This window comes from Xiphophorus maculatus, chromosome 8 (genome assembly GCF_002775205.1).
Source record: "Xiphophorus maculatus strain JP 163 A chromosome 8, X_maculatus-5.0-male, whole genome shotgun sequence".
NCBI classification, from domain to species: Eukaryota; Metazoa; Chordata; class Actinopteri; order Cyprinodontiformes; family Poeciliidae; genus Xiphophorus; species Xiphophorus maculatus.
Window position 1 is genome coordinate 13,247,980 of NC_036450.1, and position 19,452 is coordinate 13,267,431.

Here is a 19,452-nt window from a genome sequence, read left to right on the forward strand (position 1 = left end):
ATGTTTTTCCTCTTTGCCTGTAATAGTAACTCAGGTTTAAAATGTGTCTGTTTCGCACATCCGATTATATCTATATTTATTCATTTGATTCAAAAACTGATTCATGCAAAGCTCGATTTAGTGGAAATGTGGAAATCACCTGCTGTGATCTCCACAGCAGGTGGAAATATTATATTTTTTTATATTATTAATATATTATATTATATTTTTACCAGCACACTTGGTAAAAAGAAAAAAGACGGCTTTAAATAAATTCATCTTTTATGTCAGTAACTTAATCTATCTCTGAAATTTTTAGAGGAATAAATCATTCCATAAACCATATGCATTTAGCAGATGCATTCAATGTGAGGGAAAATTCCAAATTGCAAAAATTACTTTAGCCACATTTCAGATTCCACATTTGCGGTCCCAAGAAGTCCTGTGCAAGTAAAGGTAATTGAAACCTTGTAGATTGTTAAAAATGGCTTTGACTTCCTGTTTCCATTTGGTGTTTCTTTCTCTCAGCCACTCTTCAAAATGGAAAAGACAAGAAATAAAACTAAGTAAGGAATATAAATGTTGATTTTCATAAATCAGGAATTAGCTACAGAAAAATGGCCAGCAGTTACATATGCACAGTCAGAGAAACATTTATATGGAAAACAATTTGAGGTCCTAAAAGCTCTGTAGTTTATTTTCATAATGTTCTGTTTACATCGTTGAGTGTGTATCAAATGACTGTGGAGGCTGCTATAACAGTTATTCACTGAAAGCATGTTGCTAAACATTAATTACAGACATCAAACTGTGCCATTTTCAGCAATTGCATTTATTTATTTCTTTACTGCACAATCCATAAAGCTTTTTTTCTTTCTCACAATTTGCCACTTATGTTCTCTTCAGCAGCTTCATATTTTCTTTGTATTTGCAGCAGATGATGTCAGAACACAAGCAGATGATTAGAGGGTCAAGACCAGAGGCTCTTAAAAGGGTGGAAAGAATGCAAAAAAAAAAGGAGATTGGAAATTTTGAGTAAATAAAATCTCTAAATATCTTCGATTATAAATATCAGTAACGTATGTTTCATTCAACAAAGATGACTCAGGCATCTGAGTCGCACTGCATACATTCACGTTAAAACAAACAAAAGCAAAAGAAATCCAGATGATGATTTAATTCTCCCTTCAGTATTTGCAAATTCTTAAAATTACATGATATTCTTAAAAGTTGACGTCTCCTTCAGATGGTTTTATAAGTCTAGACTCACATCAAACTATATTTCAATATATACATTTTATATCTTAATCCAGTGTGTTTCTGTAGCCAGTTTCTAAAAAGTGAGGTGGCCATTATGAATCCATAATTTCCTCAGGAACTAAACAGCTCTGAATGCAAAGACAGATTTCTCCGTATGGTTTCAATTAGTCTTACAGATGTAAAGTATGCAGGGTGGTGTTTGTGGTATCAAGCCGAGCATTTACCCGTCGCCTGGAAATGGGTGTGACCGTCCAAATGCTGGAGATGGGAGTCTGCGATTGGGCCTAGATGCTGGTGTGTAGGGTGTCCTGGAACTTCGTGCTGGTGTAGCGTGCGTGGAAGCCTTTTTTACTGATGCTGTCGTCTGAGTGGAACTTTAAAACGATGGCGTCTCCGGCTGAGTAGACGTCCTCTGGAGCCTGAGGGAACAGAAAACCACAGATGTGTCATTTTAAAACTGCTTAGGCATCAAGAACAGGATCAAGAAGATTATTAGAGATTCTACCACTGATCCACAGTATCGGCCCAGTCTGGGGGACTTAATGTCAGCGCCGTCGTACAGCTCCAAATAATCATAGCCGCAGTCCGCCTCCTCTTCAATCTCAAACACTTGGAAGATAATCTCCACGCCGTAGCCCTTCTCAGCGGTGAGCACCCACAGACAGTCGGAGCCGCCGGGGTAGTTGTTATCTCCAAACTGTGCATGAGAGTACAGTTCTTTTGTCTTGACCTCGGCTTCAAGGCTTCCTCCGCATTCTGGGAATCCACAACCACAAAATTAGAGGGTCAAGACGAGAGGCTCTTAAAAGAGTGGAAAGAATGCAAAAAGCACTTAAAATGTCACATTTCTGGCGACTCTTTTCCCCGAGCTACAATTTACCATTTCAGGCTTTTTTCAGTACCTTTTTAAGAGACCCTTGGACGAGCATTTTCCCTCAAACAGCATCTTCTCAGCAGTGACATTATGTTTACAGTTTATTCTGCAGCCCTACATTAGGTCACCGCACTTACACTGACTTGCAAAAGTATTTGTTTCCATGAGCTTTTATATTTAGTCGAACTCATGAATGTTTTTAGTGATCAGAATAATGCAGAGCTTTCAAAAAACTTTTAGAAATATGTAGTGTGCAGAAATTATCGTGTTATTTTGGTCCTGTGAGTCAACTAAAATCACCTCGGTCCAAATAGTGCTGCTGTCCTGCATGTTTTAGTTCTTTTTTTGTTTGTTTGTTTAACACACCTGAATCAAATTAACAGCTCTGTATAAAAGGCGCTGACATTTCTGTGTTTTATTTTGTAATGTCGGTTTAGAGATTATCCTAGGAAGTGACGTAAGCCTGGGTTTAGTGCTGCGCTACCCCTCATGAGAGCAATTTATTATATATATATATATATATATACAGTATATATATAATTTAATTTATATATATAATTTAATATACTTCCGGGTCGGTTTGCTGCATTCTCAGCATGAGTCCCGGTGTAGTCCTGAGAAGTGATGCTCCGAGTGTTAAGTTGATGACAGAAAGTAAGTCACCGCATTTAGCGTGCTGTTTGTTTATTCTAGATTTAGTTTGTTATGTAAACTACGGGAGAACGGGTATGCGATGTTCTCTGAGCGCTGGGAACTCAGTTAAACCTGCTCAGCCTTCGTAGGTTTACCTTAAATCCCATTATTTGTAACTGCATTTCGGCTGCATCTGTTATTGCTTTCCATTGAGTTATTGCGGCAGATATAGTAATTAAGGGCATGCGCTGGCTGCCAGCTGCCGCCATTGTGTAGGGATTTTATCTGGCCACATGGTGGCGCCAAAGTGCCTCTTATGTTAAACTGAGCCAAAGGTCTGTGTTCGTGTTTTTTCACCAAGGCTGCGCCTTGAACCTCTATTCTTGTAATATATGAACCTAATGGCAATTTATTTGTTGTTACAGACTGCTGGCAACACTGAGTATCAAGACGAAATAAACTAGCTCACATCTACAGTTAAAGTTTCGATCTCATGTCCTCCTTCCTGTATCCTGACCGATACACCATCTTGTTTGCTGCAAATACCTAAGAACCTAAAGTAATTAACAAGTTCATCATGATGGCCACCTGAATGTTATCATGGTGGTAAGGTCCCAAAATATATCGCAGTTTGTAGTTGTAATAAGAAAAAATGTAAGAGTTCAGCATGTATTTTTTTTCCCAATCTTTCTGTTTTTATCTAATTTACATAATTTCACTCAAATCTGTTGATGGCTTTTTATTCTTATGCTGCTATCTTTTCAATTAATTGCCAATAAGTGGATGTGAGTACATTTCTTTGCCCACCTGCTCTGTACGAAGCCTCAAATCCTCTCTTTTGCACCGAGTTGTCAGAGAAAAAATGCAGGAACATCTTGTTGCTGCTGGATGTAACTGGATCGGGTGTTTTGGTGCCACAAAAGCGGCCCAGCTTCGAGGCACGAACATCTCTGCCATCAAAGATCTCCAGGTGATCATAAGCACACTCAAGATGAGCCTCCATGTCAACCTCGTTAAAAATCTGAGAGGGAGATTTTCAAGCAGATTGTAAGTGGGTGTTTTCATTCATACCGAATCACCGCGTCTGAGTCACAACCTACGAGTTTGATCCGATGGCCCGGTGTGGTGGACAGAGACCAGGTGCAGGCCTTCTTGCTGGGATACTTGTTGGGCCAGTTGGGACTGCTGATTGTGCCGGATACGGTGTTTACGAAGTGATCACACCCAGCTAAACAAAAACGGAACAGCATGTCAGGGGAAAATAGTAACGACTGGATCACATCATTTCTGATTGCAGAAACACATTTCCCCAGAAGAAACAGTATTATCATATGAAGTAATGGGAAAAACCAAAAACGCCTCATAATTAAACAGCTCAAAAAGCTTCTTTATTCGTAATAACCAGGAGTATTTTTCATCATTTTGACCCTTTAAGAGAAAACATTCCTCAATTTACTGAGGTTTACTAGCACAACTCCCTTAACCCCTTACTGAAGTTATTTAAAATGATATCACTTTAGTTTTTGTTGTTAAGCAAATATTAAATTAAGTGGAGATTGTTCTTTGAGAAGCAGCACATACAAAAGATAAAAATTCTGGTTTGATATAAATTCGCAACATTAGGCAATTAAACAGATTTTCCAGTCTCCAGTATTTAGGTTGATTAGCTGTTATTGACAAAGAGGCTTTTGAAATTGAATTCTAGTATACACAGTCCATATTTACAGTGTCTCAGTCACAGCTCAACACTTTGGAAAAATCACACCAGAATGGAAATGTACCATCCAGCATCTGTTGCATTAAGACCAGAAGATGTTTAAAGCAATTTAGCAACAATAGTCCAATCATTTCAATCTAGTTGAGATCTGCACTGTGACTGCAAATGCTTCATTTTGTTTAACAAAAACAGTATGAATATTCATCTTAGCATAACAAGTTGATCTGAACTTGCCTACCTTCCTTGCAGTCGTGCTTATTATCGTGCAGCATAAACCCACTCCGGCACTGACACCTGTAGCTCCCAAAGGTGTTCACACATTCGTGCTGGCATCCTCCGTTACCTTTGGAGCACTCGTCTATATCTGTGGAGATGTTCAAAGGCTTTTGCTGGACTTTCTTTTCTTCAGCAGAGGAAAATATGTACAAATGGGCTTGGTGTAAAACTCGAAGTGAATGTGAAACAAAATTAAGAGTCCCTGCTAACCAAGACACTTTCTACCTAATTGTGTAAAGTAAGATGGGATTTGTTGTGTAGTAAGTTTATTATGAACCAGTGTTGCAAATTCACAAGGTCAGACTTGGTGATGTTTTGGAGTTTATTGGGGGAACAGAAGTGAGAATCAGAATGATTTGTTTCAGTACTTTTACTATTCAGAAAGCTGAAGGTGTTCAGTTCGGTTTGATGCTTTCTGACATGACAAATTCTTTTTATTAACTTCTTTTTGTTCATTATTTACTTGCATATAAAGTGCAGGTGTTGTGTTGGTGTTCAATTTTTACATTTTATAGTATAAAACACATTAGTTAACTGAAGTAAAAGTCTATAAAACCAAAAAAGGCAGCATGTTTATCTGATGAACAAGAGGAAAACGTGATAAATGGTACATGTTTTTAAAATAAATATATTTCATTTCCTTTGTTTTAAGCATATAGTCATGTAAAACCACAGTTTTTATTTTTATATATATATATTTTTTTTTTTGCGAAAGTGAGTCATGGAGGCTTGGGCTGAAACAGAAGGAGGAGCTCACCCAGGAAGGCAAACATGCACCAGTGACTGCTTCAGACATGTAACAAAAACAACAAAGATGGTAGGTGATATTGTTTGAAATGTGTTTTTGGATCAGTTATCCCAAAACCTTATTTACTGCATCACTCAACATCCACACTGAGCTGAGAAGACAAATAAAAGCAAATCACAAACTTTGACGTAGAACCCCTGAGGTCCGAAGACTAAAAGACTAAGACTGATTTTGTTAACAAGGATAACAACAAGTAAGAGTTGAAAAATAGAAATATATGTTTTTTATTACACCCATCTAGAAAATGCAATATTCTCTAGACTACTCATTTTCAAATAAAAGCAGTAACGAAGTTTGAATCTGAAAATATTTTTAAGTTGATTCCTTACTAAATTGTGAATAATTATAAAATATCTTCAGCACACAAATTACAATCTCTGCACAGACAGAATACCTGTGTAACATCTTTGTGGTATTTTCTTCAAGCAAATATAAAATTAAGTTTGCAAAGGTTTGCAGTATTGCATCAGGAATTTCTTATATTTACTGGCCTCTCACCAGAGAAGAAGTGGGCCTTGAAGCCCCTCTTGGACACGGTGTTGTCCGACTTGAACTCAATCCTCATGTTGTTCTGAAGGGAGGTGATAACGTCGGGTCTCTCTGTGCCACAGAACTTCCCGTGGATCTTGGAGTCGGCGCTCAGCCCACTGCGCACTTCGACGTAATCATACTTACACACCTGTTGTGAAACAGCCACAATCACTCTCTTAGCAAGAAAAGGCAAAAACAACAACACTTTACATGCTGATCTGAGCTGAACCCACGTCGTTTCCTTCTGTCTCAAAGCCATCAAACGTCAGGGTGATCCGGTACTGAACTGGCGCCACCAGTTGCCACACGCAGTTCTTGTTGTGGGGATACTCTCTGGGCCAGCCTGGGGTGCTGAGGGAGCCATTCAGGCTGGTGATGAAGCCGCCACAGGCAGCTGCTGGAGGGAATGAAATAAGAAAAAAGGATTTCGGAGGAAGAACTCATGCATAACAAAGTAAAAACAGTCGCATAACCTTCAGCGTGAAGCAGCTGAATCGATGGCAAGGTTAAAACTCATGATAAAACTGATGAAAACATATCAATTAACTAGATATTAAACAGGAAAACTGGTAAAACACAGTGAGTGCATTTTACTGAGTACATTTTGATCAATATGTTTGTGTCTGTTTCTATTAAACAGAATTTGTTATGTAAATGAAGAAATACAATTTTGTTTAGTCTTACATGTTCGAACTAACATACATGGTTCATATTTTAAACACTTCAAAGTTCATCTTTTATTTTGTATAATAGTTAAAATCACATGCAAACTTTTGAAATGTAGAAAACTACATTAAAATGAGATTTAAAAAAAACACTTTGAACCTAAACGTGTGTTTTAATCTGGTAAAATATATTGATTTAGTAAACCTTGTTCAGAACAAGTGTGAAAAAATGACGAGGTTAGCAGATTGTGACTTTATCTTTTTTAATACCAAATTAATTAGAACATGTTTTCAAAGCTAGATAAAGAAAACTGTATGTGACGGATTCTAAAATTAATTCCTTGTTTACTTCTTAAGCTAAAGTCCAGTGAGGATATTAGATTAAATGAAAGATTTAAGATTTACTGAAATAATCAGTTTCACTGGATGTGAGAAAATAAAAAAGGAACTCATGTAAATAACCTTTTTGTTGCTGTATTAAGGTAATTAAAAAACAAATAAATGTACATGCTGAGTTTGCAGAAGGGATTTTGTTGTTGTCAAAGGTTTGGAGGAACAAAAGTATTGACTCTTGAGATACTGCAACAGGACAATACTGCCCCCTTGTGGTAAACATTGTAAAAGTTTCATCAATCTTTTGGATTTTAAGACAGTGCACTATGTTGCTATAATTAAATATTAAATTATTTATTTAACTATGGATACTGTGGGACTGTAATGGCTGACAGAATAATATAGCAGGCTACACTGACAATATTTTTGTCACCCTTTGGAAGTATGAAGTGGTATTAAGTATTGTTTGGGATTTTCTGTTATTGTAAAACAAAGTAATGCATATATGTGAAGTAAAAGTGTGATGTTTATTTGCAATCAAGTGATTGGTTTTACTTTATCTTGTTGAAAGATAAATTAAATACAATTTCAACACATGGACCACTTTTGAAGACAATGATGTCTCCACTTTGATTTTGCTCTGACTGTAATGCTACTTTGAAAATAATACAGAAGCTATTAAAAAAAGAACAATATTGTGCATTGCTACATATTAGCTCATCAAAACAAATCCCACAAAAATATATTGACGTTTTTGAATTTAGCTTTACAAATTGTGAAAACTTTCCAGGGTTATGAATACTTTTGCAAGGCAATGGAGAGAAAAGTCCTCCAAACGAGATTTTATGTCCTGTTTTGTTGGTAAAGACGTGATCTGTTTTCTGCTCTCACCCTCACAGCTGCGTCTGTCTGCTGCCAGCTCAAAACCGGGGTCGCAGGCGCATCTGTAGCTGCCCAGCGTGTTCATGCAGCGCTGCTCACAGTGCCCGTTGTCAGGTCTGGAGCACTCATCCACCTCTAATCAAAAAGAAAACTGGAATCAGTGTCCATATGTCCTCCTCCATAAAAATAGTGTAGACGCTTTGTTGCTGGAGGGACTCTCTGACCTTTTAAAAAGCTGGCAGCAAACCCTGCCTTATTGACCGAGCCGTCAGAAACAAATTTCATCCAGAGCTGGTTGGAGCTGCTCTGGAGGTTCTCCGGTTTGTCGTAGCCACAGAACCGGCCGAGGAGCGGGCTGCTGTCCGAACCGCCATCCCTGACTTCCACGTAGTCGTAGGTGCAGGCGTCGTGTTTCTCAATCTGCGGTCAGGATATAAATGAACGCTGCTGCTGTTCGGGTTACTCACATATAATGCAAGAAATATGTCTTGACTCCTTATGAGGCATTTTTTGACTGAGATCAAATTTATTTAATAAGCTACTGCAAATAGACATTTTTGAATTCTTTCTGGAAATAGCAGGTCTTGCAAATTCAAATCAGCGAAATGTTTGTGATCTAAGTGTTTTTCACAGAGATATTCAACCTTTCTCGTATTGTTATATGATTTTTACCTCAAATGACTGAAAGGTGAGGCCGACTTGAAAACCTTCTGCCACTGTGATCTTCCACACGCACATTTTGTTGGGCTGGTAGTCATCAGGATAATTGGGGGACTGGATTTGGCCACTATCTCGCGCCAACTCCCCACCACAGATGGCTGCAGAGAGGTCAGATTAATGACCAAATCGGTTCAAAGATGTCAAAGACATTCAAATGCCAAAGTCAAACGAAAGGTACTGGTGATACGTTACGGTATCACCAGTACCATAACGTACTGAAGAACAAATTAGGGTAATAATTTGTAACAGGAAAATAAGAAATTTGAAATATGCTTAATAAATGTTTAATAACATTCTAGATGAAAGCAGATGGAGAAAATGGCTCAAGTAGTTAGACACTAGCATTCCAGCAGAGGGCAGTTTAATGCTTGACAGGTTTAGTTTGAACGGTGGGACGCAAAAGATGACCATTCATTCATTGTTTATCCCTTCGATTGTAGATAATGTCCAGCAGTCATTTTACAGTAATTACTAGGATTCTCAATTCATATTATAAAACCATTTTAACAAGTAAAAATATGAAAAATGGGGCAAACATTTGCATCCCTTTAAGTTTGACACCCTTAAATAAAATATCTTAAGAATACGGATATATAAACACGCTCAAGGAAGAGGAAGACAGTAAAATTTTCATTTGACAGAAGCCTGTTTGGTCATTTTTATGTAGTTAGTCAAAAGACTGACACATTGTTGGCTCTGTATTTGGTCTGGACTTCATCTTTGTAAACTTGCTAAAATGGATTTAAATCAGTATTGTTCTTGTGTTTCACCTTCATAAGACGCAGAGAAGCCTTTGCCCACCCAGCTGCTGCTGCTTCTGAATTCGATCCAAAGACGACTGTCGTTGGAGACGATCGGATCTGGAGTCGTGTCGCCACAAAAACGCCCTGAAGGGAACATTTCCAGTCAGGAAGTATTTTTTAGTGTAAGTTAGTACAAAAACGTCACAAAAAGCCTAAAACAGCTGCTAAGTATCAAGTTTATAAAACAGGCATCAGTCAGACCTTTTAAGGGAGCTTTTCTCCAGAATCCGTCTCGAACTTCTATGTGGTCGTACCAGCAGAGATGACTCCTGAAGAGATCCATGGAAGTGAAATTAAGGACAATCTGGGACACAGAGAAGAGATGCTGAGCATAACAGCATGTAAATATATCAGATTGAAATGTATACATCAATAAAATATTGATGTATACATCAAATTTACACACCAAGGACTCTGACCTAAATTAATTGCTTAAAACTGAGATTTCAAACTCCAGTTCTTTCGTATTTCTGTTTTATCACACATGAATCAAATAATTAGTTCACTAGCAAGACCCTGGTGAAGTTGACTGCATGGTAAGAAGGTACTTTGATCATTTGATTAGGATGTGTTGAAGGGACATTCCTGAAAATTGCAGGATGCTGGACTTACGAGACTGATAAACAATATTTTTTTTTACAGTAACTACTTAAATGTTTGGATATTCAGCGACTCCCACATTTATTTGGACTTTTTCCTCATCTTTTAAAGTTGTAGAATAGACCAACACTTATGTTAGAAAAATCTAAATTTTCAGGTTATTTATTTAGTTGAGTAAATTCAGGTAAGACAATTTTTTGTATAGTATGTTAATGTAGTTAATGGTAAATATTAGATATTAGCTCATTTAATGCCATGGCAACGACTATCGTGGATAATTTTTTCATTTCTGGACATTCTAAAAGATGATACTTTAACAAAATAAAATGACAAAATGCAAATATATTCTTAGAAATAGCTGCTACTGATATTGTGAGAACGATATGTCTACATGCATATTTTGATTATAAAAAGAATAAATATGAGCAAAGCAACACTGTTTGGTTTGGTGTTAACGGTTTGGCTGTTTATTCTGCTTCTTTTTATACAGCACAAATGTATTTATTATAGGTTTTGTGTATCTTGGATGTAAAGTTACGTGGAAGGAAAACGTGCAGAAGAAACTGGTTCACTTGCAGCAGGAAAAACTTGCACTGACTCTAAGAAAATGCACACCACAACCACCTAAACCAACAGAAATAAACTCCAAAGGTTCATCACTTTCAAAATGAGTTTCACCTATTCAAATTAATTACTGAAATAAATCTCATTTTGCTGATTTGTTAAGATGCACCTCATTAATCAACATGTCATTTGGGGGTCTTAAGCAATTGTAAAAGGTCTCCAATTCTGATATGCTATTAATGCTATTATTTCTTATTTAATTTTCTTACCATTTATGTTTTTATAAGTAGGTCAAATGATACAAATATTGCCAAGATATGCTTTTTTTAACCAACATAAAATAAATCAGGCATATTGTGTATTAAAGAGGTTCAATTATAAAATGCATGCACCCATTTTGCAGGGATAAGTGTAGGTTTAAAAGTCACCTTTTCTCCTGGTGTGACAGAAATCCTCCAAACACAGTGAGTGTATGCTGAGTATCCGTTTGGAAAACCAGGAGAAGAAAGGTTTCCAGCACTGTCCTGCAGACTTTCCCCACATCCTGCCAAAAAAAGGAAATAAAAAATTGCACACAAATGCACAAAGATGACAAGTCACAGACAAAATTATGACTTATGGGACATTATATCTTATTTATTTATGTCCTACTTGCACATTTGTAGAGTTTGCGGGCTTGAGCAATGTCTCCTTCACTAAGCCTTGTTCTCTGTCCAATGGAGGGTTGAACACCGTTGACATCGTAACGAGGCAAGATGGTGTCCAAGAAGATGCTTCTGTTTCACACAAAGTACAAATCTGTTCATCCTTGCAGAGTTTCAAAGCATAAGAACAATGTAGAAGTTAATTATTGCACAAAAACTATAATCCTGACAATATACATACAGGATAATGTTTTGTTTAGAGTGGCTCCAGTATTGAAATAAATATTTTGTACTTGTAAGTCAGACTTTGTAGCTTTGAATTGTATTTTGTAAAGTTGTAAAATAGAATGGCTGATATTTTCTGCAGTGTAAATCAATGGTATACCCAGTTTGTGGATGTAAATCAGAATGTTTATGTAATTGTTGATTTACATGAAATGAATGAGTCAGCTGAAATGGAAAATATTCTCCTCAAAATTTGTTCTTGCAGGTTGAAACTCACACGCAAGCAAGGAACCTGAGCACAGAGATTTACTTGTAATTTTTTGCTTTGTATTTGTAAAACGACTAAAAAGAGGTAACTATTCTTTACTCACATAAATCTTTATCAATGGCTGCACAGACAAAATGTATTTACTACTACATTTTCTGACTTGTAAGTCAATATATAACTTGGATATTTTTTTTTACACAAACACATTCCCATCTAGACATACACAAATCAGAAATTTTCATTTTATTTTATTAAGGTTACAAAACTCTATTCACAAGTGCAAAATATTTACGCCTGGAATTTGTCAACAATTTTGTCAGCACCTTGATACTTTTATTGACTGTAACAATCCCTTGCTGGGTTTGCAGCGCCCGCTGTTGCTCAGTTACCATGGTGATGAAATGATGAATGACAGGCATGTGTAAACAGAGGGCTCTGAATGGGGCCTGTGGCCGGTGCCAGCCGGCTCAGTGGAGCCCGCTCCTGAATGCCAGAGAGAAAAGCCACTCCAGGCCCAAATTGTTCAACAAAGCCTGAACTGGTTGGACTTTTATTTAAATTGGCAAACCGCCACGACCCAGAGCCCTGAGGCAGTGATGGGGGTAAAACACCAAAGCAGAAACAGAGAGGAGCAACAGTATGCTTAAGAGAGAAAACATTTCTGTCACAACACAGCAGGTTCTTGATGAGGGACAAACATCAGGTCTCATATTTGACTTAATGTCTCGTTAATAGAGTCGTTTTTGAGAAACCTTGGAACGTTTTCTCATTTTGCCATGTAGCAGCTTCAAATTAATGATTATTTCAATTATTTCTAAGTTACAGACAAAGAAAAACATGAACTAATTGTGAAGGAAAAGGATCATGACAAGCAAAATACAAGCAATCACAAAAGAAAATCAATTTGTCTACTTTGAATATGTTTTCTGTATGATTTCAAGTGGCAAAATTTGCTAAAATAAAATGTAGAACAACAAACTACTTTTCAAATTAATAAAGTTCTATAAAGTTCTTTGAAGGCCTCAGAGGTTTAATAAAAGACATTAGTGAGCAATCAGGATCGTGAAGGTCAAGAAACTGAACAGAAAAGTCAGATATAGGGATATAAGGACAGAATATCCTTATATTGGTATAGTGGTCCTAACTATCTTTTAGGACCACTGTTAATTTCCTTGGCACAACTCAAAATCAACCAAGATGTGTCTGTCAACCTGACCTAACAGGCCAGGCAGAGAAGATATTCATCAAAGAACCAAACTTAAGGCTGAGTAAGTTGGAAGAATTGATACAAAACCCAAATGTCACAATCTAGTATGATGGTTAAGATTTAGGTTAAAACACTTCATTGTCAAATAAACTACTTTTGCACAACACTGCAACAACTAACCATTTATCCGGCTCATCGCTGGGAAAAAATGTTTTTATCTTAATGTCAGGCAGGTGAAGAAGTTTATTGATGACAGTGAGTTAGAGGCAGGATACAGAGGAAAGAGTGAGTCACCATTAACTAAATAATTTCCTCAGAGAGTTGGTTTTATGACTTGTTAATGTGAAATGTTTTGAAATGAAAAGAAAATGTATGCTCAGCAAACCCGAATAACAGACAAGTTAAACATTAGGCGGTGGAGAAAAAGAAAGCAGAGGAAAATTGGCAACCCACCTGGAAAATGTGTTCCTTGCATAATGCATGATGCTGCCAAAGTCATAGCCCTCCCCCAGAGAGTCCACCTCTCCAGGTTCCATCTTCAGGAAGTTATAGTCTTGACCTTTTGGTGGAAGTAACACAGTAAACTGCAAACTGCATTTACAAGTACAGAAACTTCTGTGTAGTAACACGGTTACTACCTTAGTACCTGGTTGGATGTTGTCTCTGACGATGCTTACATGCTCGTCACGGTCAGGACGAGTGTGTTCGTGCCAGAAGCCGATCACGTGGCCGAGTTCATGAACCACGATGCCAAACTTATCGCAGTTCTTCCCAATGGAGATCGCCTGAGGCCCGCCACCTCTCCTCCCCACGTAGGAGCAGCATCTGTAAAGCAGCAAAGTGTCTACAGCCATCTTTAATTGCTTCTGAATGAGAATATGTGATGAATTTCCAGAAGGTCATTGCTTTTCGGACATTTAACGAGAAGAATCTGTTAAGCCTATGAGCACGGTTTCACTAAAAAAACATGAAACATCATCGGTAGCCCACATCCGAAACAGATGTTATTGTCAGCAACCCCATAAAACCAGAGGAAAACATGTCACTGGGAGAGAAAGTGAATCAAAATGTCTTTAAATATCTATATTTAGCATGGGAAGAGTTGTGCCCTCTTGTGGCTGGTGAAGGAGAAGCAACTTAACATTAAATAAGCACAATCTGCAACCAAGAATATTACTTTTTTTTTAGGTGGAGAAGTATTATAAACGATAACACATTAAACACAAAATCTTCTGTTGTTTTACATGAAAGATGTCGTTAGTGTTACAGCACAGCAAGCCTCCGCTGGAAGTTAGCGGAGTAATATTTTGACATATGGAGCTGTGGGAAAAGGACAGCCAGTCTGTTGTAAAATGTCTTGGACATGCCCATGTTGCATGTTAACCTCAGTTTGTAGAACACTAAAAAAATCAAGAGACAAACAGCAAAAAAAATAGTATCTTAATATACATTTTCTTCAATAAAACTTGGCAGTTTTGGATGGAATAAATTAGAAAATTCCAACGGTATTTACATAGAATCAAAAACAGGTGTTAATCCTTATAATGTTGTTTTTCTGGATGTTTGCTCTGTTTAAACCAGACATTTAGTCTATTGTGCTGCTGAAGAGAGAGTAAACACATGATTAAAGAAGGTAGACATGCAGGAAATACCTCAAAAACTTCAGAGCTGCAAATGAGGAGAGGATTGAAGAAGTTTCCCCTGAATCCGTGTTAGAGACTAAAGACTACAAGAAGCATCTCACTGATGTTATTTCAACCGAATGGGCAACACTATCAATTAAAGTTTTTACTTATGTTAAGCTACAAAACACATCTTTGTTGAAAGATTTTGTTTATTAAGTGAAACTTTTTTTTTGTATTTCCCTGTAGTTGAATATTTAATTTAATATTCAATAAATGGGGAAGTGAGTGTTGAATTCCCACATGTTCCATGTTTTACTTGGATACTGATTTATAAGTCAGCGGTTTATGATCTGTTTATTAATTTTTTGCCCTAAATATTCAGAATGTTCATGGTTTTTCTTTATTACTGCTCATTATATACAGCTTCCTGCAGTTCAAGCAAGCTTCATGATAATATAATAACATTTTCTTTTTGCAAAAACAAACTGACTCATTAGCATGAAGATAATCTGCTCCTCATGGAGTTTTAATTTTACAATCACTTTATTGCTTTGTCATTAATTAAGTTTTTGCTCTCTAATAAATCATGTGTGCAAGTTTGGGTTTGAACAGTCAGGTTCCCAAAGTTGAGGTCTTTAAGGATGAATAAAGGATTTCTGTCTTCCCTTAAAGAACCTGATGTATTAAAATAAAACTGAATAGCATCTGTACATTTAGTTAGATGGTATTTCAAATGTAAAAGAAACTGCTTTAAAAATACTCAAAAGCATTTATTTTATTAATACGTAACAGCTTTTTTGGTCTCATTTATTTAAGTTACAAACTTCTTTACAAACTACTCACCCACAAGGCCTGTAGGTAAAAATAATGTAGCTCTCTTCAGTTGTTCTCTCTGTGAATATCACACATGTATGTTTCTCCCAGTGGCGCATCGCTTGACGAAATATGGCACACTGGCTGCCTAACAGGAAAGTCTGTAATTAGGTTTTGACAGATTTAGGTTGTCCAAGGTGAATGTTTGGAGGAGACGGAGGCACGGCTTTCCTCTGGACTCACCACTGAAATTCCCACCGATCACATACGGGATGATGCCGTTCGGCCACACTCGCTCCGGCCTGGAGGAGGCTGCTCGCTTCTGCCTCTGTGGACTCAGACCGTCTGCAGCTCCGTCATTGGAAGAGGAATTACCAGCTGTAAAGAGTGTATGGAAATGTCATATATCATCTTGAATAGTTTGATCAGAATTACCAGCTTCACAGAGAAATTTGCTTTTTCTTCCTGGTAAGACGTACCTGAGTTTGTGTGATTAACATGTTGTTCTGGATCGACGTCCTGGCTTACTTTAAACATACGAAGATCTTCTTCGTCCAGAGCAATGTCTCCCAAAAAGGCAGCTGTGCAAATTTAAAACATAAAGAAACTAGATGGGCCCCAACTTGTTACGTCAAAAAAACAAACTTTAATGTACCTAAATGAGATATTATGAGACAGACACAAAGTATAAATGATACAAGGTTTACAAAACCATGTAGATGTGTTAGAAATATGATATACATTTGCGATATTTGACAAGAACAAAGGATAATTGGAGTCTTAGCACCTTTCCATCTTGTACTTATGCAGGAAATTATACTGGTGCAACAATAACCAAGTTTCAGCTAGTTTTCTCATTTTGAAAACACAGCACAAATACGTAAATATTCAATTAAATTCATCCTATATAATTAAATGTTGCTTTTTCATGATTCACATGAGAACATCAGTTAAAACGATTGTGGCTTGAAAGGAGAGAGGGAAGGTAAACATCGACAAAATACATGAAAGGATTGCTAAGTATGTTGTGCTGCTTCCTGCACTGGGTCCATTAGGAAGACCCGTCTGTGAAGAAGTGTTAACCTTCTTTAACTTTAATGCAAAAAACTGGTAAAGCAATACTGGTTAATGGTAAAAATATAACCAAATATTCTTTTACAATCTCAATTATACCTTTTCCACCCTTACATTTCATTTTTTTTATGGGAAATCAACAGTGTGTATGCTTTTTCATGTTTTCTGACATCTTCTTTAAATACATAGTTTATAGATAACCAGGGATGATTCCAGGCGAATTGAAAACCCCTTTTTAAACCTGAACAGTCATTTATTTCCAAAGTGCTCCAGTTTGATTTTCAGGAAACTATTTTGCCACCTCGTTCACTTGAGTTACTCCATATGAGGGCCTTCTTCTGCTGTACAAATGAGAGGATTTTCCCCGTCTTATGGATGCCTTTGAAGTCGGCTCAGTCATGCAGAGGGTAACTGTAAATGACTGCCACACCTCTCCTGGGGCGCCTGTGCTCCGTGCCCCGCGGCCATGAGGGATTTCGCCGGCGTCCAGCCGAGGAACAGTGCTGGCACGGCCTCGGTGACCCACGGTCTCCAGGCAACTGCCTCAAAGCGGAGGAGCCGTGTGTTTTGAAGGTTCCCAAAGTCACAATGAAAAAAAAAAAAAAAAAACGAGAGGAAGAAGAAAGGAAACCAAACCTGCTGGAGGCCCTTGATTACTAGAGGCCATGTTGGACGATGGAAACAAGTTGTTGTCTTGAATATCTTGACCTTTTGGCAAAGTTTTTTTTAATTTATTGTTGTTTCTCAAACAATCATACACCTTCAGAATGGGAAAGTATGTGTCATTTTTTTAAATGTATATTTATTAGTGAATAATGATTTTAAAATATATTAATTCTCTTCTTAAGACAAAAAAGCCTTAAAGTCTTTTTGTATTACATCTGTTTACATCTCTAGTTAAGCCCAAAATTACAGTAAATTTCTAATTTTACCAACATGTTTCTTCTGACTGGAAACAACATTAACATTTTGGATTAGAGCTGAATCAGATGGAGATTAGGGTGATGGCAAGGAGGCTTTCCAATATGCTCTATATTTATGCTCTCTACCAATAATAGATTATTGCTGGTCAGTGATTAAAAAAAGGCTGTGAATACTGTAACTTATGATCATTGAGATATATTTTTTTAAAAATACAGGCATACAAGTAAGTTGTTTGTAAAGAGAAAACAATTTATCACTTTCCTGCTTAAATACAATCCAATTGCTTTAATTTGATAGATTTTTAAAGTTCTCAACCTCTGTAGTTGCGTATACTTTTGGTATACCATTGAAAATACACACATGTTCATTTAATTGAACAATTAAAAAAAAAAAAAAAAAAAACATGTTCTTTAGTATTAAAACAAACAAACCTGTATAAACAAACACAGAATAACTCATATTACACAAAGAAAACAATAAATATCAGAATATCCTCACATTTTTTGAAAAAGTTTCAAATATTCTCATGTCAGCTAAGTCTGCCAGGTTCAATTAGTTTCTATATTTTATGTTGCACTATCTATGTCCTTCTTTTCTTAGAGATAAGTTATACAAAGAAAGTTTGAATATTCAGAATCTGACTATTTTATACGGTGTAAATTTAAATATAACGTTTTGTAATACACATTGATACTGACTTATGACTTATTGCTTATATACTTTGCAAACTCCTGTGAATCCATTTAAACCTGTATGCTGCCATCACTGCAACATGCAGTGACGCTTTTGCTATTTCCGGTCTCAACAGCAGGACTGCGCTCCAAACTGTCCAAAAACACATTTTGCATAACTAAATATATACAATTTTAGAGTAAATCTCACGGTACCTGCTTTGCATGGATCCTTGTAATCGACCGCATCCTCTGGATAGAAGAAAATCGCGCCCGCAGCTTCTCCATCAGTCGCCAGAGAGACGCTCAGACCGCACAGCAGGAGCAGTACGGCTGGTGCCGAGTCCATCGTTACTTCGGACTCAAAGGAGAACGACGCTGCTGAGAGATGGATATGGTCGGAAGAGCAAAATGAAAATAAAAATAAAAGTAAAATGGAGAAAAACCTGGAGTTCCTCAGGGGGGTTGTTCCTTGCTGCCGCTGACATGCCGCTCCAGGAGTGAATCTGGGCTCAGCGCGTCTAAGTAAATGTTAAACGTCACTTATTTTAGTCATAGTCCAGGAATGAGTGTACATGGAAAACACACTTTCAATGCAGTCAAATCCCTCCTCCTCCCCCCAGAAACCCCCCAACCAATTAGGTAAACTCAAACATCAAATACATGTTCAAATCCTGTCGAGAGTCATGTAAGCAGAAAGGGTTTAACTACACCACCTGTAGGCTGCCAGCGGGCTCCATTATTACAACATCTGGAAATACTGACGCAGCCATTATTGGGGCAGGCACATACAATGCCCTGTAAAACTGAATTGAACTTAGATGGAATAGTGTGGGGGCAGACAAGTGCACGGATAATTGTGCCATTTGGGTATGCCTCTTCCTGCTTTTAAGAGCGGCAATGTTTTCCCAGGATGGTTTTTATTGTTAAACAGCTACATTTTAGTCAGATTCCATCCGTGAACAAAAGTTTCCAAGTCAAGATTCTGAACATATGATTTAGGTTCTTGTGTGAATGTAGCTCTGCTGCCACCACCGTGTTTCACAGAGTGACGTGTTTGCATCCTCAGCATGTCCCTTAGATGGCTTGTGGCAAACTCTAAACAATATTTCTATTGGCTTTCCTTCAACAAAGCCTTCATTCTGGTCCGTCTCCCACAATTCGACATTTTCGGAGTGCGTGTCAAACTTTTCTCCTGTTAGAATTTGTTTCCCTCCTGAGCTCTGGATCTCCGCAGCTCCTCCAGAGCTACTGTAGACATCTGGGCTGCTCCTTCACTCTACAACCTTTAAATTTAGGTCAACAACAATGTCTTTGTTGAGTTAATAGTGTTTGCATAAAATACCAAAAGCTTGG

The 19,452-nt window shown here is 37.4% G+C and overlaps 1 protein-coding gene and 1 long non-coding RNA gene across 7 annotated transcripts; one reads left to right on the forward strand and one right to left on the reverse strand.

The window, feature by feature from the left end:
* Positions 1-78: 78 nt before the first annotated feature.
* On the reverse strand, positions 79-18,676 carry LOC102230322 (bone morphogenetic protein 1-like). Of its 6 annotated transcripts, XR_002753110.1 has the most exons (22): positions 18,543-18,675; positions 18,313-18,474; positions 15,907-16,008; positions 15,671-15,805; positions 15,458-15,575; positions 13,636-13,814; positions 13,443-13,548; positions 11,297-11,421; positions 11,074-11,189; positions 9,683-9,785; positions 9,449-9,565; positions 8,631-8,776; positions 8,183-8,378; positions 7,968-8,093; positions 6,312-6,475; positions 6,046-6,226; positions 4,702-4,827; positions 3,847-3,974; positions 3,554-3,767; positions 1,745-1,995; positions 1,464-1,658; positions 79-964 (listed from the first exon to the last, which is right to left on the reverse strand). XR_002753110.1 is itself a non-coding variant. In XM_023337707.1 (21 exons), the coding sequence occupies exons 2-21, from the start codon at positions 18,443-18,445 to the stop codon at positions 1,524-1,526; spliced, it is 2,895 nt and encodes a 964-aa protein (XP_023193475.1). In that variant the 5' UTR covers positions 18,446-18,474; positions 18,543-18,676; the 3' UTR covers positions 79-1,523. The 6 variants fall into 6 exon arrangements, 5 of the variants coding, with proteins under 5 accessions (XP_023193475.1, XP_023193474.1, XP_023193473.1 ...); XM_023337707.1 differs by having other exon boundaries at positions 79-1,658; positions 1,748-1,995; positions 6,312-6,472; positions 18,543-18,676; XM_023337706.1 differs by having other exon boundaries at positions 79-1,658; positions 1,748-1,995; positions 18,543-18,676.
* Positions 2,697-6,244, forward strand: LOC111609405. The gene is made up of 3 exons (XR_002753111.1): positions 2,697-2,767; positions 5,455-5,556; positions 6,159-6,244. It is a non-coding gene; the product is annotated as an uncharacterized LOC111609405 (long non-coding RNA).
* Positions 18,677-19,452: the final 776 nt, after the last annotated feature.

Excerpts from the sequence above, each read along its gene's own strand:
- LOC102230322 (XM_023337703.1), bottom strand. The coding sequence starts at position 18,445 with ATGGACTCGGCACCAGCCGTACTGCTCCTGCTGTGCGGTCTGAGCGTC. Across the intron at positions 15,576-15,670 it reads GATCGGTGGGAATTTCAGTG|GCAGCCAGTGTGCCATATTT; the intron begins GTGAGTCCAGAG and ends CTTTCCTGTTAG. Across the intron at positions 13,815-15,457 it reads TTTACCTACAGGCCTTGTGG|ATGCTGCTCCTACGTGGGGA; the intron begins GTGAGTAGTTTG and ends GCTGCTTTACAG.